This window comes from Heloderma suspectum, chromosome 12 (assembly GCF_057233095.1).
Source record: "Heloderma suspectum isolate Gila_16-S chromosome 12, 16-S_ref, whole genome shotgun sequence".
Lineage (NCBI taxonomy): Eukaryota > Metazoa > Chordata > Lepidosauria > Squamata > Helodermatidae > Heloderma > Heloderma suspectum.
In genome coordinates, this window is record NC_139469.1 from 33,266,530 (window position 1) to 33,285,359 (window position 18,830).

Here is an 18,830-nt window from a genome sequence, read left to right on the forward strand (position 1 = left end):
TGAGGTGGCTGAAGAGTGTGTGCAAGTGTCCTGTCTTTCATTGCCCACTCATCTCTCTGGAAGCCTGTAGCCTCTTTGGCTTCCCATACCTCAATTAAATCCCAGAGGAAGATGTCATGAGGTCATTCCTCCCATAGGTCTTCTTAGGATCAGGAAGTGCAGGCAGCCTGGGAGGCTGCAAAGCAACAGAGAGATATATAACAGGAAACACACACACAGCACTCTTGGCCACTGCCAAATTTTCTCCACCATTTCGGTGGTGGCGCCCTTCCCTCCCTACACAATGTCCTTGGATGATGCAAGGTATGGAGCGTGGTGAAGGATGCAAAATGGGCGCCAGGCTGCCAACACATTTGCTGCTGTTACCACTTGCAGTGGCAGCACAAAGACAAAAACCCTGAGAAACAAAGAAAGAAGCTGTGCTACAAACGTTGCACGTGGTCAGTGCCCCCTCTGCAAAACTGCTTGAGAATTTCTCCTTCCTCCGAAGAAACTCAGTGAAATTGTCCCCCCAATTTCTCTGCTCACAGGTACGGTGGAGAATTTTGAGAGGCCATTTGTGCACAGTTCTAATTTAACTGTCACAGTTTCATCAAATTCTTGCACAATTTCACTTCAGTTCGAGTAATTAATAGTGGCATCAGTCAGGATCCTTTCTTTCCAAGAGCGGCCCTCTCGCTTTCATGAGCAAGAGCAGTGGGCAAAGTTGCCTTGCCACTTTTATTTCAGCTTTAGCAACAATAACATCTCTTAGTATAACAATTCTCCTGTTAGGCCGGTGGGAGATTGATAAGAACAGTCACATCCAAAGCCTATGCAGAGTAAAGGCAAATTAAGGTTCACAGACAAAACCTGCTAGATCAGATCACAACATTTTGCCATTATGACAATAGTGAAAAGCACCAATCAGCTCACAAGAGACCTGAGCTTCATGGTTTTACTTTGATCTAGTGAGCTAGGGTCATGGATAGCCTCAGTAACTACTAATAGCACTGTTTAGAAAACTTCCATTTAGAAAATGGAAGAAAAGTGGAAGTGCTGGGAGAACTGGCAAGCTTGCTTATCTCTTTTCACTTTTGGGGGGACAGGATGGCCAGCTCCCTTGACCCACACAAGTGTTCCCAAACCACCAAGAATATCCTGTATCCCAAAGCCAAGCGGGCTTTCTCCGACCGACACAACGAGTTCCCTGCTTATTATAACCTGATCAAGCCATACCTGGGTAAGCAGAACCATACGTGGAAATACAGTTGAAGTCCAGCGTGGGTATTACACTTTGGAAAACAATTTGAAATCAAGGCTTGGACTTCCGAATAATTGTGTGTCTCAAAGAATAGTAAGAGCCTTTCCATGTATGGGTCAGTAAGTGTATAGTTGTTACTTATTTGCTACATAAAATCCAGATGTCTTCCCTTAAGATAGCACATCTCTTGTGGGAATATCACATTTTCCCAGCATGTAGTATTTTGTCCGTGGGAAAATGTGATTCTTCTCCCACAACTAGGATTTCCATGACTGCTGGAAATCATTGTGTGGAATGATTTTAGACAAGTGGGGAGAACATCTATGACATTGCTACTATCAAGAGAGGCACAACTCCATTATTTTGTGAACTGTTTAAAAAACTTACTTTGCTAATACAGCATTTTCCTAACACTCATGCTAAAGCCTATTAATGCGGGGAAAATTTCTCCCACTATCTAGGCCATAGTGATTTGGAATGTTGCTTGGCATGAGGTTCCTATCGCGTGAATAGTTCCTGTAAAAAGTGATTATATGAGTAACTGAAATGTATAAGAATGGTAGGGCATGAGGCATCTTTTAACTTGGCTTTTCAAATTGTTTTTATTATTCTTAATGTTGCTTTTATAGTTGGATTATTTATTTATCTGAATGTTCTATTTTTGAATTTTTTATACATTGCCTTGGTGGGTTTCAGAAAGGTAGCATAGAAATACCTTTAATAAATAAATACACAAATAAATAGTCTCATGGCAAAGTCTGGAGAGAAACCTTCTCAATCCCACACACACATAGATCCCTTCTTTCCAGCGGCAAGTCTTTAGGATTTGCCCTTGAGACACTGACCTGGTTCATATGTCACACTAAGCCATGGTGGGTTGTCCCCATGGGTGGCTGCAGGATGGCTTAGTATGATACCCAAATCCAGCAGAGCTTTCCCATCATGGGTTGTTTTTTGCAAACAAGCCACCCTGGGAACCCATGGCTTGTAGTAGAGTTGTTTAGGGTGGCTTCTTCCCAGGGTGGCTTGTCGTGACATCTGAACACAGCAGAGTCACTTCAGCATGGGTTGTTTAAAGCAGCAAGAGAGGCCAGAAAAAAGGTCACCGGTGTTAAAGTTGCTCAGAAAAGGGGTAGCGATTGGAGAAGGGGGCTGAGAGTTTCCCTCCATAGGGAATACAACGCTCCAAGATTTTGTGCTTTACAACTTGTAGATTTGACAGTTATGTAGTGGGTGGGGTGGGGTGTGGAGCTCTCAGCCATTGGGAATATGAGGATTTGAGAGGGGCTGCGCTGCAAAGGCACCTGGGATATGTGCCAGGAGCAGGTGGGACGACTGAGGGAGAAAGAAGCCAAGCCCCCACACATCCAATCGTCTGTCAGAAGTACCATGGGTTGTTGAGCGAACAACCAACCCACAGTGGCTTATTCTCAGGGTGGCTTAGGGGGTGTGAACTGGCCCAATATCTGGATGCACCGCACAGAAGATACTAGCAAGGTGTTTCTCAGATCTTGCTTTGGGTCTGGTCATTCAGCTCTGCTGAGTCTCCTCTATGCAGGCTGCGCTCTTCCTCTCTTATATGTTGGAGTACACACCATTTAACCTTATTTTAAAAGGAGTAAGTGGTATAAGATTTCAGTTCTTTCTCCCCCTTTCTCTTCCTCCAGCAGTCCTCATACTGCAAACCTGTTCTCCCTATTCCCACCACCATCATTTTGTAAAGATGGTATATAACTTTTATGTCCTTGCAGTTGCTATTTGCAGAACTGCCGGATAAAGCTAAAATACTGTAGGATCATGCTTTGTACTGGTCATCTAGATAAGCTCCAAGAAGAAACTGTGAAGAGCTGGGGTTCTCTACATGTAAAGGTTCAAAAGTATCAGGGAAATCTGCAATAAGGCCTAATGTTATAGAAAATCTTAGAAGGAGTTGCCATTACACAGAAAGTTTGATGAGGAATAACACGTTTCCATCAATCTCTCCCTCCAGGAGGGGCTCCAAGTGAAGATCTGAGGGCGCTTAGCAAAAATGGGGTCAACATGGACATTGAGACTTTCATGAGCTTGCCAAGAGACTCGGTGATGGTGAGTGGGACCACCACTTAGGGCTGAAACTGATCTTCAGAAAGAGCATCAAAATTGAATGGGTTTGTTGGGGGCATATTTCAGTTTCAGATTTGTCAACCTTTGAATGTAGATTCTACTTCTACGTCCTGTGGATCCTCAACCACTCCAATGCACAACCCTAAACCACCACATTTTCAGCCCCACTGCCAGGAAGCATCCCCTCAGGACAGCCATGGTGGTAGAAAAGTCTGCTGTTGGCCAGGGATCATAGGACTGCAGCCTTATTTATTTAGAATTTAATATCCACCCCTTTCTGGACATGTATGTAAACTCAAAGAGGCTTACAAAATTGAAAAACAATACCATTTTATTGAATAAAGTACATTAAAACTCCACAGGTGGCAAACTAATAGCAGCAATAGAAGCACAAACATTTTAAAAGCCCCAGTTAAAAAATGTGTGCTGAAATAAAACAGTTGCTTTTCAGTGCCTGCTTACAGGCAATGAAGGTGTGGTGTGATGCTGTTATGGTTCTTCGTGGAGTTCAATAGAGGAGGACAAAGGAGCCATTCTGTGTTGTGGGCATCATGACCAAAATGGCCTTTCTCATCTCCAACAGTCATGCCTCCTTTGCCAGTGGGTAAGCAAGAAGGGCCTCAGAAGCAGAGTAAAGTTATTAAGCAGTTCATATAGGGCAGGGGTGGGCAATTTCCGGAGATCCAGGGGGCCTTTTAGGGCCCCACAGAACTCTCCGCAGACAGCATCCCTGCAGCTGCCGAAAATGGGGAAGGGTGTTTTTTTTTTGTTTCTTTAGATAAAAACATCATCCAGGCTACTATGGAGCACCAAAAGGATCAAAATTAGCTTGCAAAAAACCTAATTTTGACCCTTTGGGCACCCTGTAGCAGCTACAGACACCATTTTGCTTGCAAACTGCCCCCCTTTTAAAAAGATCTTTGAAGTACCCCTGATTTTGCAGGTTGATGGGGCCACACTGGGGGCTGTGGGGGCCACATGCTGCCCCCCCCTGACATGGGGGGTATTGTTTCCTAAGCTACCCTGGTCCCAGGCCATTTAAGGTCTAAAGGCCCTAAATACCAGCACCATGAATTGAGTCTGGAAACAAATTGGAAGCAAATGTAGCTGGTCCAAAACTGATATAATATGGTCGATCCTACTGGCCCCAGACAACATTCTAGCCACAGATTTCTGGACTAACTGAAGTTTCCAGGCTGTCTTCAAGGGCAGCACCACATAGCGCACATTGCAGTAATCAAACCTAGAGATGAGTCAAGCATGAATTACTGAAGCCAGGATTGACTTGTCCAAGAAAGGGCACCACTGGCATACCAGATGAAGATGCTGGAAATAATAGCGATTGTAGGGTAGCTGTTGAAATCTCACCTATGCTTGGGGGTTCCTCCTGAGGTAAAGCATCTAAGGAATGTGGAAGGGAACCCAAAGAGCGTCAATAAAACTAGAGAACTGTCTGTGCGGCGTATGTGTATATTCATCCCTTCCCCTCCTCTACAGCAAATGAGCACTTCTCACTCCTGTCCATAGTAAAAGCCTTGTGGGCTGCTCTTGGGCCTGGTCCAGACGCTGCAGCTGCCTTCTGTCTTAATCTTCAGATGTCTGCTTGTGACCCACCTCTTTATGCAGACTTTCCCTGAGCTGTGACCCAACCTGTAGAGATGGGCTGTTTAGCCTGTCTAGCGAGGGCGCTTCAGAAGGGAAGGGAAGGATGCTGGAGGAGGCTCAGGATAACTTGTATCCTGGCCTCTTCAGTCTCCTCCCCTCCCCTCCCACTAGAAACCCCCCTTTCCTCCTCCTCCAAGGTCACTTTTTGTCAGGATTTATTCTGAGCGCAGGGAGATAGTTAGCAGCTCAGATTCAGTAGAGGAACAGCCTGAACTGGTGGAGTCATTTTCCCAAGCCAAGTCAGATATGGGTAGGCGTGCTTCTCAGGTTACTAACTCCCAGATGGCTGGGCCTGAAGTCCCCCCCCTTGCCCCCCTCTGTGAGAAGCCGGGAGGAGGAGGAGAAGAGTGGGGGCTGTGACGTAAGAGACTGCGGTGCAGAGCTGAGAGGGAAACATCAGGGGTAGAGCTCAGACGGTCGACCCGGTTAGCGATGCATGAGAGGCGACGTAGGGAAGCATCACTGGAAGGGCGGGACATCCCTCCCTAAGTTAGTCTAGCCAGCTGCCGGGAACGTCAGTGTTCCCTTTTGAATCCCCTGGAGGCATTCCTTTGTAGCCTGAGAGTCTTCGAGGATTTGCATCTGTAATTAACCTGTTGATAATGAATTAAAGGTGTGAGACTGAAGCCTCTCTATTTGTGTGTGTGAGTGCTTAAGGATAGAGGGGCCCAAGGGAAACATGACATTATTCCGACCTCGGAGGGCAGCCAGCTTTCCGCAGCGAGGGGGAGGGGAGGTGGATCTCTGACTTCCCCTTCTGAGGTCGGAGTGCCTCCGACCTCAGAAGGGGTAATCTGAACAATCCTATGGTCCCTGGGACGCTTACCCAGGGACTGTAGGATTGCTCTCCTATTGTATTTTTGTTGTTATATTTCTATACGCTGCTGCTGCTAACCGCTTTGATAGTCGGCTGGAAAGCAGTATATAAATCTGTGTAATAAATAAATAATAATACGCTTTTGAATAGCAGCAGGGTAGAGATGGCCCATAATCATTTTACTTTTGTTTCTTCTGCAGAACCTAACTGCCAGTGATGTAAAAGGCTTGCTGGGAATAAATCTGGCAGACCTGAAGACTCATCAGGCCCATCCTCAAATAAGAGACTGGATCCACAAACAGAAGCAGTCTGATCTAGACACTCTGGGCATTGGACTCAAGGGTGGGCTACCGAACGGATACATTGTTCTTACTCGTGGACCTAACCGTAAGAAACGTGTAGCATTTGCTTTCTAGGGCAGTTTAACTTCCAGTCACATCGCAAGCAAATTATTAGCCGGTAAGAAAGCACTCCAACCTGGGAAACAGTATATAAGAATTGTTTTTGTAACTCTCTAGCTATCTTTTGGGGGTGGGGGTTACTATTTTCTTTGTCCATTATAGTTTTGTATTCTACTTTTCCTATAAGACGCTTGGGGCAGTGTACATGTTCCCCCCATTTTACCTTCACAATAACCCTCTAAGGTAGGTTAGACTGAGAAATGGTAACTACCCCAAGCTTCATAGCTTCATATTGAGCTTCATAGCCAAGTAGGTATTTGAAACTATATGTCTGTGGTCCCTGGTGCCAATGAGTTTACAAGCTCAATTTGGAGACTGGAGAAAGGGAGGTGGGAGATATTTACAGTCTAAATTTAGGCTGGGAGCAGGGTGGGTCAGAAGGAAAGCAGTAGAGAGACGGGGTTGGGATTAGGGTTAGGGATACTTACATGCAATGCATATGTGTTTCAGTGGTGTCCCGCTTGCAACAGATGGTGGTGGGCCTTGGTTTGATGTTGCTTCTTGTTTCTCCAGTGTCAACGGCTGCACCCTGTGCCACCATTTTTCATGTCCTGCATGTCTTCCCTGCATTTCTTCTGACTCTGCCGCTGACTTCCTTCCTTTCATGAAACTCTTCTGCTCTTTAAGAAAAAGACACAGGGGAAGTGGTGGTGGCCAATCAGCCATTTTGCTGCAGTTTTCTATGAACTCTCAGATCTGTTTGCGTAGGAGGACACAGAAATACCCTGGGGGGAGACAAGGGGGCGATAAAAAGCCCTTCTGCCAGCCATGTGTGGGGTGCGGTAAGTAATTTGTAGGCATCTCTGTTTATCTCATACATGCCGCAATATTGGTTGAAAAACAGAAGCATCATAGCCTGGGCTGTGAGAGACGCCATGCAAAGCCAAATGCCAGGACCTGGATCCAGTATGCAAATGAAGCAGAGTTACATAATGTTACTTATTTTGCATATTTGATTTTGTTTCTTCCAGCTACGGGAATTGCAGCAAAAAGCAACACTGAGCTCTGAAATTCCACCTCATGAAGTCCTGCTTAGCTGGCTCCACACAGACCCCGTGCTTCTGAGTTTAATGAAGCACTGCCCTCAACGGGTCTGTGGGTGCTTCTAGGCAAGGCTTTTGTTGTGCCGTCGTTGCTTTGCCTCATTCACAGAATTTTATAGGGGCTCCAGATAATGCAGTGTTCTACTTGTAGCCCTCCTGTGTTTTCCCACCATTTCTTCCATCTTTAACTAAAAGGAAAAAAGATGGAATTGCTGCAAAATGCCTCCGGATCATTAGCAGTAGAAGCCTTCTATCTAGTATCTCTCTGAAAGAGAAACAATTAAATCTCAGCTTCTCCAGATTTTGTACCAGATACTGTTTCGTGCTCCCTGCTTTCTCCGAGTTCCAAAAAAGAAATTCCAAATGCAGCGTTCAAGGGTCAGTTTCCTCATCAGGAGAGAGAACTGACAGCTTGTGATGTTGACCTCAGTTTATTAACACGTACACAGGTAAAGGAAGTAGAAAGGCAGTGCTACCGCAAAACAGCAGCATCAGTCCCACTACCAAAGCAACAGCACATCATGACCTTGCCAGGGCTGCTTCTTGTCAACTAGTTCCAGTAACTCAAACTCTGCAAAAACTATTTCTTTCAACCTTCTTTGGCATTGCAGGAGAATGTAAGCATTTTGCAACCATCAGATGTCCATTAATAGCTTTAGAAAACAGAAGGAGGTGAGCATCCAAAGTAAATCACAAAGGAGAGAAACAAGTTCTCAGGATGCAAAAAAAATTATGGTAGACTTCCTACAATATTTTTGTGTGCATTAATAGCTTTAGCAATGAAGCGATATAAAACCTAAATGAGATGGCCTTCCCTTTGCACAATAGACCAGTGTGGCCATAATAATACCTAATAGTAATACCACACATTCGCAGTGGATGCACAGAATGTCTGTGGTGCAGTCATGTGGCGAGCTGACCTGAAGCCTGTCTCACTCAGCTGACCTCCAGGAACCCAGCCGTGAGGTCAGCTGACCAAGACAAGTGCCACAGATGTCGGCTTTCCATGGGAAACGTTGCTGTGAAGGCTGCCCTGGAGCACAGAGGAGTTCCGGCCTGGGCTGCTGAGCTTCAGCCTTCAGCCAAGCTAGGCAGGAGAAGTGAGTCATTCGAACTGTGCCTGTCATTAGGGATGTATGAAAGTCACTTACCGTTTCGCGGATCTGCTTTGCAGTGGGGGGGGGGTGGCGCTCCGTCCCTCCCCCCGGAATCCTCGATGGGGGGGGAGGTGTTCCGTCCCTCTCCCCGGAGTCCTGCCTGGCCGGCTTCGCTCCGCGGGGATTCCGCAGAGCCGCCGGCCAGCTCCACCAGCAGCCGGACATCCGGCTGCTGGGTAGCAGGGACGCAAATGGCGGCTGCCGTAGCCGCCGCTGTTTGCGTCCCTGTATTCAACTGTGATAGGCTACGTAAATATTTACGTAGCCTATCACATCTGGGTTTTTTAAAAAAAACAAACACGTACGCAAATGGCGGCGGCTACAGTGGCCGCCATTTGCGTTCCTTATTTTGCGCCGTTTTAGTCTACGTAAATATTTACGTAGGCTATTATGGCGAAAATAAAGGGGAACGCAAATAGCGTAGTGGGTGCTATTTGCGTTCCTTTTTGATTTGCCGTTTTAGCCTATGTAAATATTTACGTAGGCTAAAACAGCGAATCAAAAAGGAACGCAAATAGTGCCCACTACGCTATTTGCGTTCCCCTTTATTTTCGCCGTAATAGTCTATGTAAATATTTACGTAGCTGCTGTAGCCACTGCCATTTGCATACACTTTTTTTTTTACCCAGATGTGATAGGCTACATAAAGACTTATGTAGCCTATCACGTCTGGGTAAAAAAAAAAAAAGACCAGACTGCAAATGGCGGCGCCGGCGGCAGCCAGTCGGAAGACCAGCTGCCGAAGCCGCCACTGGAGCCGCCGCCGTCCGGAACATCCGCCCCAGGTAAGTCTCGTCCCGGGGGGGATCCGCGGGGGGACAGGGGGGCGGCGGGCTGTTCCGCCACGGATTTCAGGGGGCCGAATGCCAGTGCATTCAGCCTCACTGAAATCCGTGGCAGAATTCTCTGCCATCCCTACCTGTCACTCCAACAAGTGTGAAAGGCACAGTTAGCATTCACTTGGGCTGAATCTACCATAGCATTTATACCACTATCATACCGTTATCATACCTATTGGTACAGATGGCACCAATGGGCATCAATAGTTATGATAACGGTATAACTGCTATGTGTAGATTCAGCCTTGTAGTTAGGGATGTCAGAGAATTCCGCCATGGATCTTGGTGAGGCCGAATGCCAGTGCATTCGGCCCCCCGAACTCCGTGGCGGAACGGCCTGCCACCCCCCCCGCCACCCTGCAGATCCCCTCCGGGACGAGACTTACCTGGGGCGGATCTTCCGGGCTCCGGCAGCAGCTTCGGCGGCAGCGGCTGTGGCGGCTGGTCTTCCGACCGGCTGCCACCGCCGCCGCCGCCGCCATTTCCAGGCTTGTAAAAAAAATTAAAAAAGATTTACGTAGCCTATCATGGCTAGGTTTAAAATAAAAAAAAACACCACATGATAGGCTACGTAAATCTTTACATAGCCTATCATGGTAGGGTGGGTTTAAAAAAAAACAAAAACCGCGTAGGCAAATGGCAGCGGCTATGGCCGTTGCCATTTGCGTTCCTTATCTTTGCTGTCATAATCTATGTAAATATTTACGTAGACTATGACGGCGAAAATAAAGGGGAACGCAAATAACGTAGCGGGCGCTATTTGTGTCTCTTTTTGATTCGACGTTTTAGCCTACGTAAAGATTTACGTAAGCTAAAACGGTGAATCAAAAAGGGACGCAAATAGCGTCCGCTACGCTATTTGCGTTCCCCTTTATTTTCACCGTCATAGTCTACGTAAATATTTACATAGATTATGACAGCAAAGATAAGGAACGCAAATGGCGGCGGCCATAGCCGCCGCCATTTGCGTACACGGGGTTTGTTTTGTTTTGTTTTTTACCCAGAGCCCTCCATGGCCGGAAATCTGGCTGCGGACGGCTCTGGCCTGGCTGGGACTGGAGCTGCCGCGGAGCACAGCCAGCCGCGGAGGATTCTGGGGGGGAGGAACGGAGCGCCTCCCCCCCCAGCGAGGATTCTTGGGGGAGGGACGGAATGCCTCCCCCCCGCCATCAACATAATCTGCGGAAAGGTAAGTGACCTTCGTACATCCCTACTTGTAGTCCCATAAACAAAGTCCTTTCCTCGCCTGTATTTCCATGAAGAAAGGGGCTTCCATTAACTATGCAAGGGAGGCTGCCCTTGAGGAAGGGTGCTAGATGTGCCTGATCTCGGAAGCTAAGCAGGGCCAGCTAGGGATGTACGAAAGTCACTTACCTTTTTGACGGGGTGATTCACGGTGGGGGGGAGGCACTCCGCACCTCCCCCAAAAATCCTAACCCGGCCGGCTCCGCTCTGCGGACATTCTGCGGAGCTGCCAGCTGGGGCTGCCCGCAGCCGGACATCCGGCCGCTGGGCAGCCTGCAGGCAAAAAACCCAAACAAACAGCGTACGCAAATGGCGGCTACGGCGGCCGCTATTTGCGTTCCCTTTCTTTTGCTGTTTTAGCCTACATAAATATTTACGTAAGCTATTATGGCAAAAAAAAAAGGGGAACGCAAATAGTGGCCACTACACTATTTGCGTTCCCCTTTTTTTCGCCATAATAGCTTACGTAAATATTTACGTAGGCTAACACAGCGAAAAAAAGGGAACACAAATGGCGGCCGCCGTACCCGCCGGCATTTGCGTACACTTTTTTTTTTTTTTAGCTTGCCGTGATAGGCTACGTAAATACTTATGTAGCCTATCACGGCCTCTACAGGGACACAAATGGTGTCCCTGCGTTAGCCGTGATAGGCTACCTAATTATTTACTTAGCCTATCACAGCTATGATGAGGAAGCGAGTGCCGCCATTCGCAAGTCAGCACGGACAGCAGCAGGTAAGTGCTCTGTTCTGCGTGCCTTTTGTGGGGTGGGGGGGCGGGGGCTTCATTCCGCCACCGAGATCCGTGGCGGAATTCTCTGACATCCCTTGGGCCAGCCCTGGTTAGTCCTTGGATGGTAGACCACCTGGGAATCAGGCTTCCTGCATGAAGCAGGGGGTTGGACTCAATGGTCTTGCAGGCCCCTTACAACCCTATGATTCTATGTTTCATTAATTATTTTCTGGGGAAATATGACAGGGCTGCATTCCAAAGACAGATGGGTTGGGGAGCAGCGTTAGAAGAGAACAAAAAAATGCAGAGGTAGGCAAAGGCCACACAGTATGTGGTAACCCACAGGCCAGTCTACATGGAGGATTAATACGGAGGGGGAGCACACTGGGGTCGTTCGCAACAGATGACGCTATTGCCGATCTGCAGCAACCCCACTGCTTCCCTCTGGAAAAGGCTCATTTTCTGAAAGTCCTTTTAGTGCATCTTTTCCCCAGTTCTGACTTCTGAGCCAATGTGTACAGGATTGACCTGTAATTAGTTTATTTTTGCGTGAGCCCTTTATAGGAAGCTTTACCCACTTTATCAGATGCATCAAGTGCACTGAATCATATTTCACTTACAAACGTTACGTCACAGTAAGCCAGCTAAGCGCTGCTGTGCAACGACACCTCTTGCATGTTAGCCCCCGTGTGCAGTTCAGCCAGGTGAATGTAGGTGTGTCCCTCCCCGCTGCACTTTGGGCAAGCATGAGCTACGCAGCTCAAGCATCATTGTAGCCTGCAGGACTGGGGCTGAGGCCACTGAGCAATTGTCAAGTTGCGTAGCTATTCATGCCAGCTGCAAGGCAATGACCTGGCTGCACCAGTGCTGGCCAGAAAATGTTCCCAAGTAGTAAAACAGATTAAGGCTACTCAGAAGACAGCGGGACTGAATTATTCAGAGGTAAGCAGGAGTAAGCATTTTGGGATGCCTTTCAGATGGCATCCCAAAAACCAATCCTATGCATGCCTACTCAGTAGAAAGCAGTTACCCCCTCTACTGTCTAATGGCCTAAAAGTAAAGCTTTGGAACGATTTAAGCGTTAACCAGATGTTCCTGCTCCTTCAGCGTTCATGTGCGGCAAGGCAGTCCTAATCTGGAGCTAGGAGGTTTTATTCCAGACAGATCAATGCAGCAGAAGAGATGTGTGGTCTTACCTACTTACATAGATGCCAACTAGTAAATTTTGTATGGGTTTCCTTCAATTTACTGGGAAAGGGGGAAGTGTCATTTGGAGCTAGTGCAGCCCAGGATGCTAAGATGAGCTGGGAAAAGTAGGGATGTACGAAAGGCACTTACCTGGTCCTGCAGCTTGCTTCACGGTGGGGGGGAGGCGCTTCGGTTCTCCCCCCGAACTTCAGGCCGGGAGGGGAGGCGCCCTGCCTCGCCCGGCCGAAATTAGGCCAGGGAGAAGCGCCCCGTCTCCCCGGCCGCGAAATAAAAAAGTGGGAAAAAAAAACCCCAACCACCCGTGATAGGCTACGTAACGATTTACGTAGCCTATCATGGCTGACTTTGGAAATCTAGCCGTGATAGGCTACGTAAATCGTTACGTAGCCTATCACGGGCGTTTTTGTTTTTTTTTTACTTTATTTTGTAATGGCGGCGGCGGCAGCCGGTCGGAAGACTGGCCGCCACTCCCACCCCCGATGAACTGCCGCCGAACTCCCACTGGGACCCGCCGCCGAGAGGGACATTCGAGGGAGGTAAGTCCCATCCCGGGGGGGGGCAGGGGGGGTGGAGAATTTCACCAACAATTTCGGGGGGCCGAATGCGTTGGCATTCGGCCTCCCCGAGATTCGTGGAGAAATTCTCCGCCATCCCTAGAAAAGTCACTCAAAGTTATGGGGCACGTCAGTTATGGGATCTGGAAAGTGGCACACAGTAAGTTCTGGAGTAGGTTGTCCTCCACTTGGACTCCGTGCTTTCTGTGGAAGTGCAGGTGTCAGTAGTAGCCAGGAGTGCTTTTTACCAGCTTTGACGGGTACCTCTGCAAGCTTAAGTCCCGACACCCACTTCGTTTCTTATTCACAAAAGACCATGCTATTAGTAATCACTTTCCCATATTCTGCATTTCCTGAGATAGAAATGCTGAAGAACATATCCTTTCAGACTCACCCAGGATGCCGTGGTACCAGTCAACCAGTGGGCAGAGGTCTTTTTTCCTAATCTTGTTGGAAGAAGAGAAACACATGAAAACACAGTGGGGTTCATTCTATTTAATTTTTTTTTAAAGTCAGCTGACTATTACAACATAGGTGATTAAAATGCAATTACGCTCATCATTCCACTATCTAAAAAGTCAGGATTCACCTTCCTATTCAAATGGTAGAAAGTTGGGAGAGGGGAAAAGACATTTAAAAGATCCTTGCGTCACATTTTCCCTTCTACATTTTAAAGCTATTCTCACGGCTTCTACCGCACACTTCAGGAAATTCGGTAGTAAATAAAACTGAACCTGCCAAAAAGGAATTGCTGATTCTTAAGATGGTAATGACTTGTACATGTGTTTTCATAATCAGCTAGACTGTAGTTTTAAACTACTTTCTGTATCCATGGAACCCTTTCCACATTGACTTGTCTCCTGCAGAAACTCCTGTGCATTCCAAAATATTCTGGAGCATGTTTTAGGTTGCACACTTGTTTCGTCAGGCCTTCTGGCCCTCAGCATTGCTGTAAATGAACCAAGGCTGCACTCCCTGTAATATGCCCAGTCATTTCAAGGGAAAAATCAGTAGTAGAAATCAGATTTGGATTCAGAGAAGCTTTCCACCATTACTATTCTTCTCACGAGAAGCCCCTAGAAAGCTTCCAAGCATTTGCAGGATTTCCTGGAACACGGTTTGGAAACCACTGAGCTAAACAAATTGGAATGATAAGGGAAAAGCAAAACATACAACAATCATAAGTCTAGCAAGTGTGAAGGTAGGCCTAACTAGGCCTGGTCAGTAGTTTGGTTCAGGAAAGGTGCCTGATGGGACTGAGAGAATGTAGCCACCTTCATACCTTGTTTTTTTAGCGCGAACGTTCTTCTTTAATCATTGGTTTTCCCAGGAGCTTTAAACGCCGCCACTGCTGTCCTGCTGCTATCTCACAACTTCCCCTCCCTCTTCCCGTGTTATTTGAGAATGGGGAAAACCTGGCATTTTCTGTGCTTGTGATTGAAATCGCCATTTCCTCCTTGTGTATTTCCCCTTTACCGCTTTGTGTGGGCGTGTGCTGGGGGTGTTGCTGGGCGGTGCTGAATAACATTGTCATGACAACAAATTGGGGGGCCAGGTCACTGACTCTGCCTCTCTCCCATTCCACTACGGGCGCTTGAAGTGTAAAGTGGTTAACCATCCCAAATGCTTTTCCGAGATCCCCCTGAACACAGCAGTGCTTACTTCCAAGTAAACTCCTTGGCTTGTTTTTTAAAGGGCACAGGGATGTCTTCTCTTTCTCCACAAACCTTGTGCTTTACTGCTACAAACAGTCCTCAAACTGTTCAGAGGCCAGTGTCAGTTCTAACTGCAACAGGAAGAAAATCTACATTAAAAGATGGAGTTTTGCTGAACTGACTTGTAGATCATATTGTGAACTGGAACTCAGGCTGTAGCTTCATAAATACTCCTGACCCTTTCCTTTCCTGGGAGTAAGTGTCATTGAAATCTGTGTGGCATGCTTCTGCGTAGGCAAGCATAGGAGTGCAGTGAAGGTCTACTTAGAGTAGCAGTCTTAAGGTCTCCCATCCCCTTCAGAGCATTTACTTGGAACCTCCCCCTCCCATTGACTTCACCTACAGCTGCTTCTCACTTTTGCTCACCAGATTGATGGGCCTTTTTCCTCCCAGGGTGGATGGGGGAGTCTCCCTTCTCAGCTGTGCAGGACAAAGGCTTGGCAGTTAGGATTTCAATGGGTATTAAAAGTGCCTTTTCTACTCCCCTGAATAAATTCATCATGCAGAGCTTGGAATGGCCATTTCTAATGGTTTCTTTTTGTGTGTGGAGTTATTTTAGGTAAGGCAAGAATGCTGAGGTGGTTTTCCATTGTGCTCCCTCCCACCTACAGCAAACCACCGCAATCACTGCCACGAGGTGTTCTGGGTGGCAACCATCTAGGACAGCGTGGAAGAAAGTGGGGCAGACATCTGCACAGGGGTGGCATGCGCATGCATACAGCCACTGAATGGACTTGCACTCATGCCTGTGAAAACATCCGTACGATTGAGAAGCCAGCCAGCCACTATCTCTTCTTCTAGCCCACCTTGCAGGGTCGTTGGGAAGCTGGAATAAGGGGGAAGAGCAACAACAGGGCCCGGGGGGGGGCGGGGAGAGAGAAAGCCAGCCACTGTCTTCCCCTAGCCCACCTCACAAGGTTGTTGGGAAGCCAGAATAAACAATAGCACAGGGGGGGGGGCGAAAGCACTATCTCTTCTCCTAGCCCACCTTACAGGGTCGTTGGGAAGCCAGAATAAACAATAGCGAGGGGGGGGGCAAAAGCACTAGCTCTTCTCCTAGCCCACCTTACAGGGTCGTTGGGAAGCCAGAATAAACAATAGCACAGGGGGGGCAAAAGCACTATCTCTTCTCCTAGCCCACCTCACAGGGTCGTTGGGAAGCCAGAATAAACAATAGCACGGGGGGGGCGAAAGCACTAGCTCTTCTCCTAGCCCACCTCACAGGGTCGTTGGGAAGCCAGAATAAACAATAGCACGGGGGGGGGGGCAAAAGCACTATCTCTTCTCCTAGCCCACCTTACAGGGTCGTTGGGAAGCCAGAATAAACAATAGCACGGGGGGGGCAAAAGCACTATCTCTTCTCCTAGCCCACCTTACAGGGTCGTTGGGAAGCCAGAATAAACAATAGCGAGGGGGGGGCAAAAGCACTACCTCTTCTCCTAGCCCACCTTACAGGGTCGTTGGGAAGCCAGAATAAACAATAGCGAGGGGGGGGGCAAAAGCACTATCTCTTCTCCTAGCCCACCTTACAGGGTCGTTGGGAAGCCAGAATAAACAATAGCACGGGGGGGGGGGGCAAAAGCACTATCTCGTCTCCTAGCCCACCTTACAGGGTCGTTGGGAAGCCAGAATAAACAATAGCACGGGGGGGGGGGGGCAAAAGCACTATCTCTTCTCCTAGCCCACCTTACAGGGTCGTTGGGAAGCCAGAATAAACAATAGCATGGGGGGGGGGCAAAAGCACTATCTCTTCTCCTAGCCCACCTTACAGGGTCGTTGGGAAGCCAGAATAAACAATAGTACGGGGGGGGGGGGGCAAAAGCACTATCTCTTCTCCTAGCCCACCTTACAGGGTCGTTGGGAAGCCAGAATAAACAATAGTGAGGGGGGGGGCAAAAGCACTATCTCTTCTCCTAGCCCACCTTACAGGGTCGTTGGGAAGCCAGAATAAACAATAGCGAGGGGGGGGCAAAAGCACTATCTCTTCTCCTAGCCCACCTTACAGGGTCGTTGGGAAGCCAGAATAAACAATAGCACGGGGGGGGGGGGCAAAAGCACTATCTCTTCTCCTAGCCCACCTTACAGGGTCGTTGGGAAGCCAGAATAAACAATAGCACGGGGTGGGGGGGGCAAAAGCACTATCTCTTCTCCTAGCCCACCTTACAGGGTCGTTGGGAAGCCAGAATAAACAATAGCGGGGGGGGGGGGCAAAAGCACTATCTCTTCTCCTAGCCCACCTTACAGGGTCGTTGGGAAGCCAGAATAAACAATAGCGGGGGGGGGGCAAAAGCACTAGCTCTTCTCCTAGCCCACCTTACAGGGTCGTTGGGAAGCCAGAATAAACAATAGCACGGGGGGGGGGGGGCAAAAGCACTATCTCTTCTCCTAGCCCACCTTACAGGGTCGTTGGGAAGCCAGAATAAACAATAGCACGGGGTGGGGGGGGCAAAAGCACTAGCTCTTCTCCTAGCCCACCTTACAGGGTCGTTGGGAAGCCAGAATAAACAATAGCACGGGGGGGGGGCAAAAGCACTATCTCTTCTCCTAGCCCACCTTACAGGGTCGTTGGGAAGCCAGAATAAACAATAGCACGGGGGGGGGGGGCAAAAGCACTATCTCTTCTCCTAGCCCACCTTACAGGGTCGTTGGGAAGCCAGAATAAACAATAGCGAGGTGGGGGGCAAAAGCACTATCTCTTCTCCTAGCCCACCTTACAGGGTCGTTGGGAAGCCAGAATAAACAATAGCACGGGGGGGGGGGGCAAAAGCACTATCTCTTCTCCTAGCCCACCTTACAGGGTCGTTGGGAAGCCAGAATAAACAATAGCGAGGAGGGGGGCAAAAGCACTAGCTCTTCTCCTAGCCCACCTTACAGGGTCGTTGGGAAGCCAGAATAAACAATAGCGAGGAGGGGGGCAAAAGCACTAGCTCTTCTCCTAGCCCACCTTACAGGGTCGTTGGGAAGCCAGAATAAACAATAGCACGGGGGGGGGGGGGCAAAAGCACTATCTCTTCTCCTAGCCCACCTTACAGGGTCGTTGGGAAGCCAGAATAAACAATAGCACGGGGGGGGGGGGCAAAAGCACTATCTCTTCTCCTAGCCCACCTTACAGGGTCGTTGGGAAGCCAGAATAAACAATAGCACGGGGTGGGGGGGGCAAAAGCACTATCTCTTCTCCTAGCCCACCTTACAGGGTCGTTGGGAAGCCAGAATAAACAATAGCACGGGGGGGGGGGGCAAAAGCACTATCTCTTCTCCTAGCCCACCTTACAGGGTCGTTGGGAAGCCAGAATAAACAATAGCACGGGGGGGGGGGGGCAAAAGCACTATCTCTTCTCCTAGCCCACCTTACAGGGTCGTTGGGAAGCCAGAATAAACAATAGCACGGGGGGGGGGGGGGCAAAAGCACTATCTCTTCTCCTAGCCCACCTTACAGGGTCGTTGGGAAGCCAGAATAAACAATAGCACGGGGGGGGCAAAAGCACTATCTCTTCTCCTAGCCCACCTTACAGGGTCGTTGGGAAGCCAGAATAAACAATAGCACGGGGGGGGGGGGGGCAAAAGCACTATCTCTTCTCCTAGCCCACCTTACAGGGTCGTTGGGAAGCCAGAATAAACAATAGCGAGGAGGGGGGCAAAAGCACTAGCTCTTCTCCTAGCCCACCTTACAGGGTCGTTGGGAAGCCAGAATAAACAATAGCACGGGGGGGGGGGGCAAAAGCACTATCTCTTCTCCTAGCCCACCTTACAGGGTCGTTGGGAAGCCAGAATAAACAATAGCACGGGGGGGGGGGGGGCAAAAGCACTAGCTCTTCTCCTAGCCCACCTTACAGGGTCGTTGGGAAGCCAGAACAAACAATAGCGAGGGGGGGGGGCAAAAGCACTAGTTTTTTCCTAGCCCACCTTACAGGGTTGTTGGGAAGCCAGAATAAACAATAGCACGGGGGGGGGGGGCAAAAGCACTAGCTCTTCTCCTAGCCCACCTTACAGGGTCGTTGGGAAGCCAGAATAAACAATAGCACGGGGGGGGGGGGGGGCAAAAGCACT

General features: G+C 48.7%; 1 protein-coding gene across 1 annotated transcript in view; it reads left to right on the forward strand.

Moving 5' to 3' along the window:
* Positions 1 to 7,679, forward strand: part of MSLN (mesothelin) — a 35,645-nt gene extending 27,966 nt beyond the window's left edge. The window contains exons 15-17 of the mRNA XM_084817884.1: positions 1,089 to 1,222; positions 3,234 to 3,328; positions 6,029 to 7,679. Of these exons, the coding sequence (XP_084674010.1) occupies positions 1,089 to 1,222; positions 3,234 to 3,328; positions 6,029 to 6,244 (445 nt within the window). The 3' untranslated portion in view covers positions 6,245 to 7,679. The remainder of the gene's footprint in view (positions 1 to 1,088; positions 1,223 to 3,233; positions 3,329 to 6,028) is intronic.
* Positions 7,680 to 18,830: the final 11,151 nt, after the last annotated feature.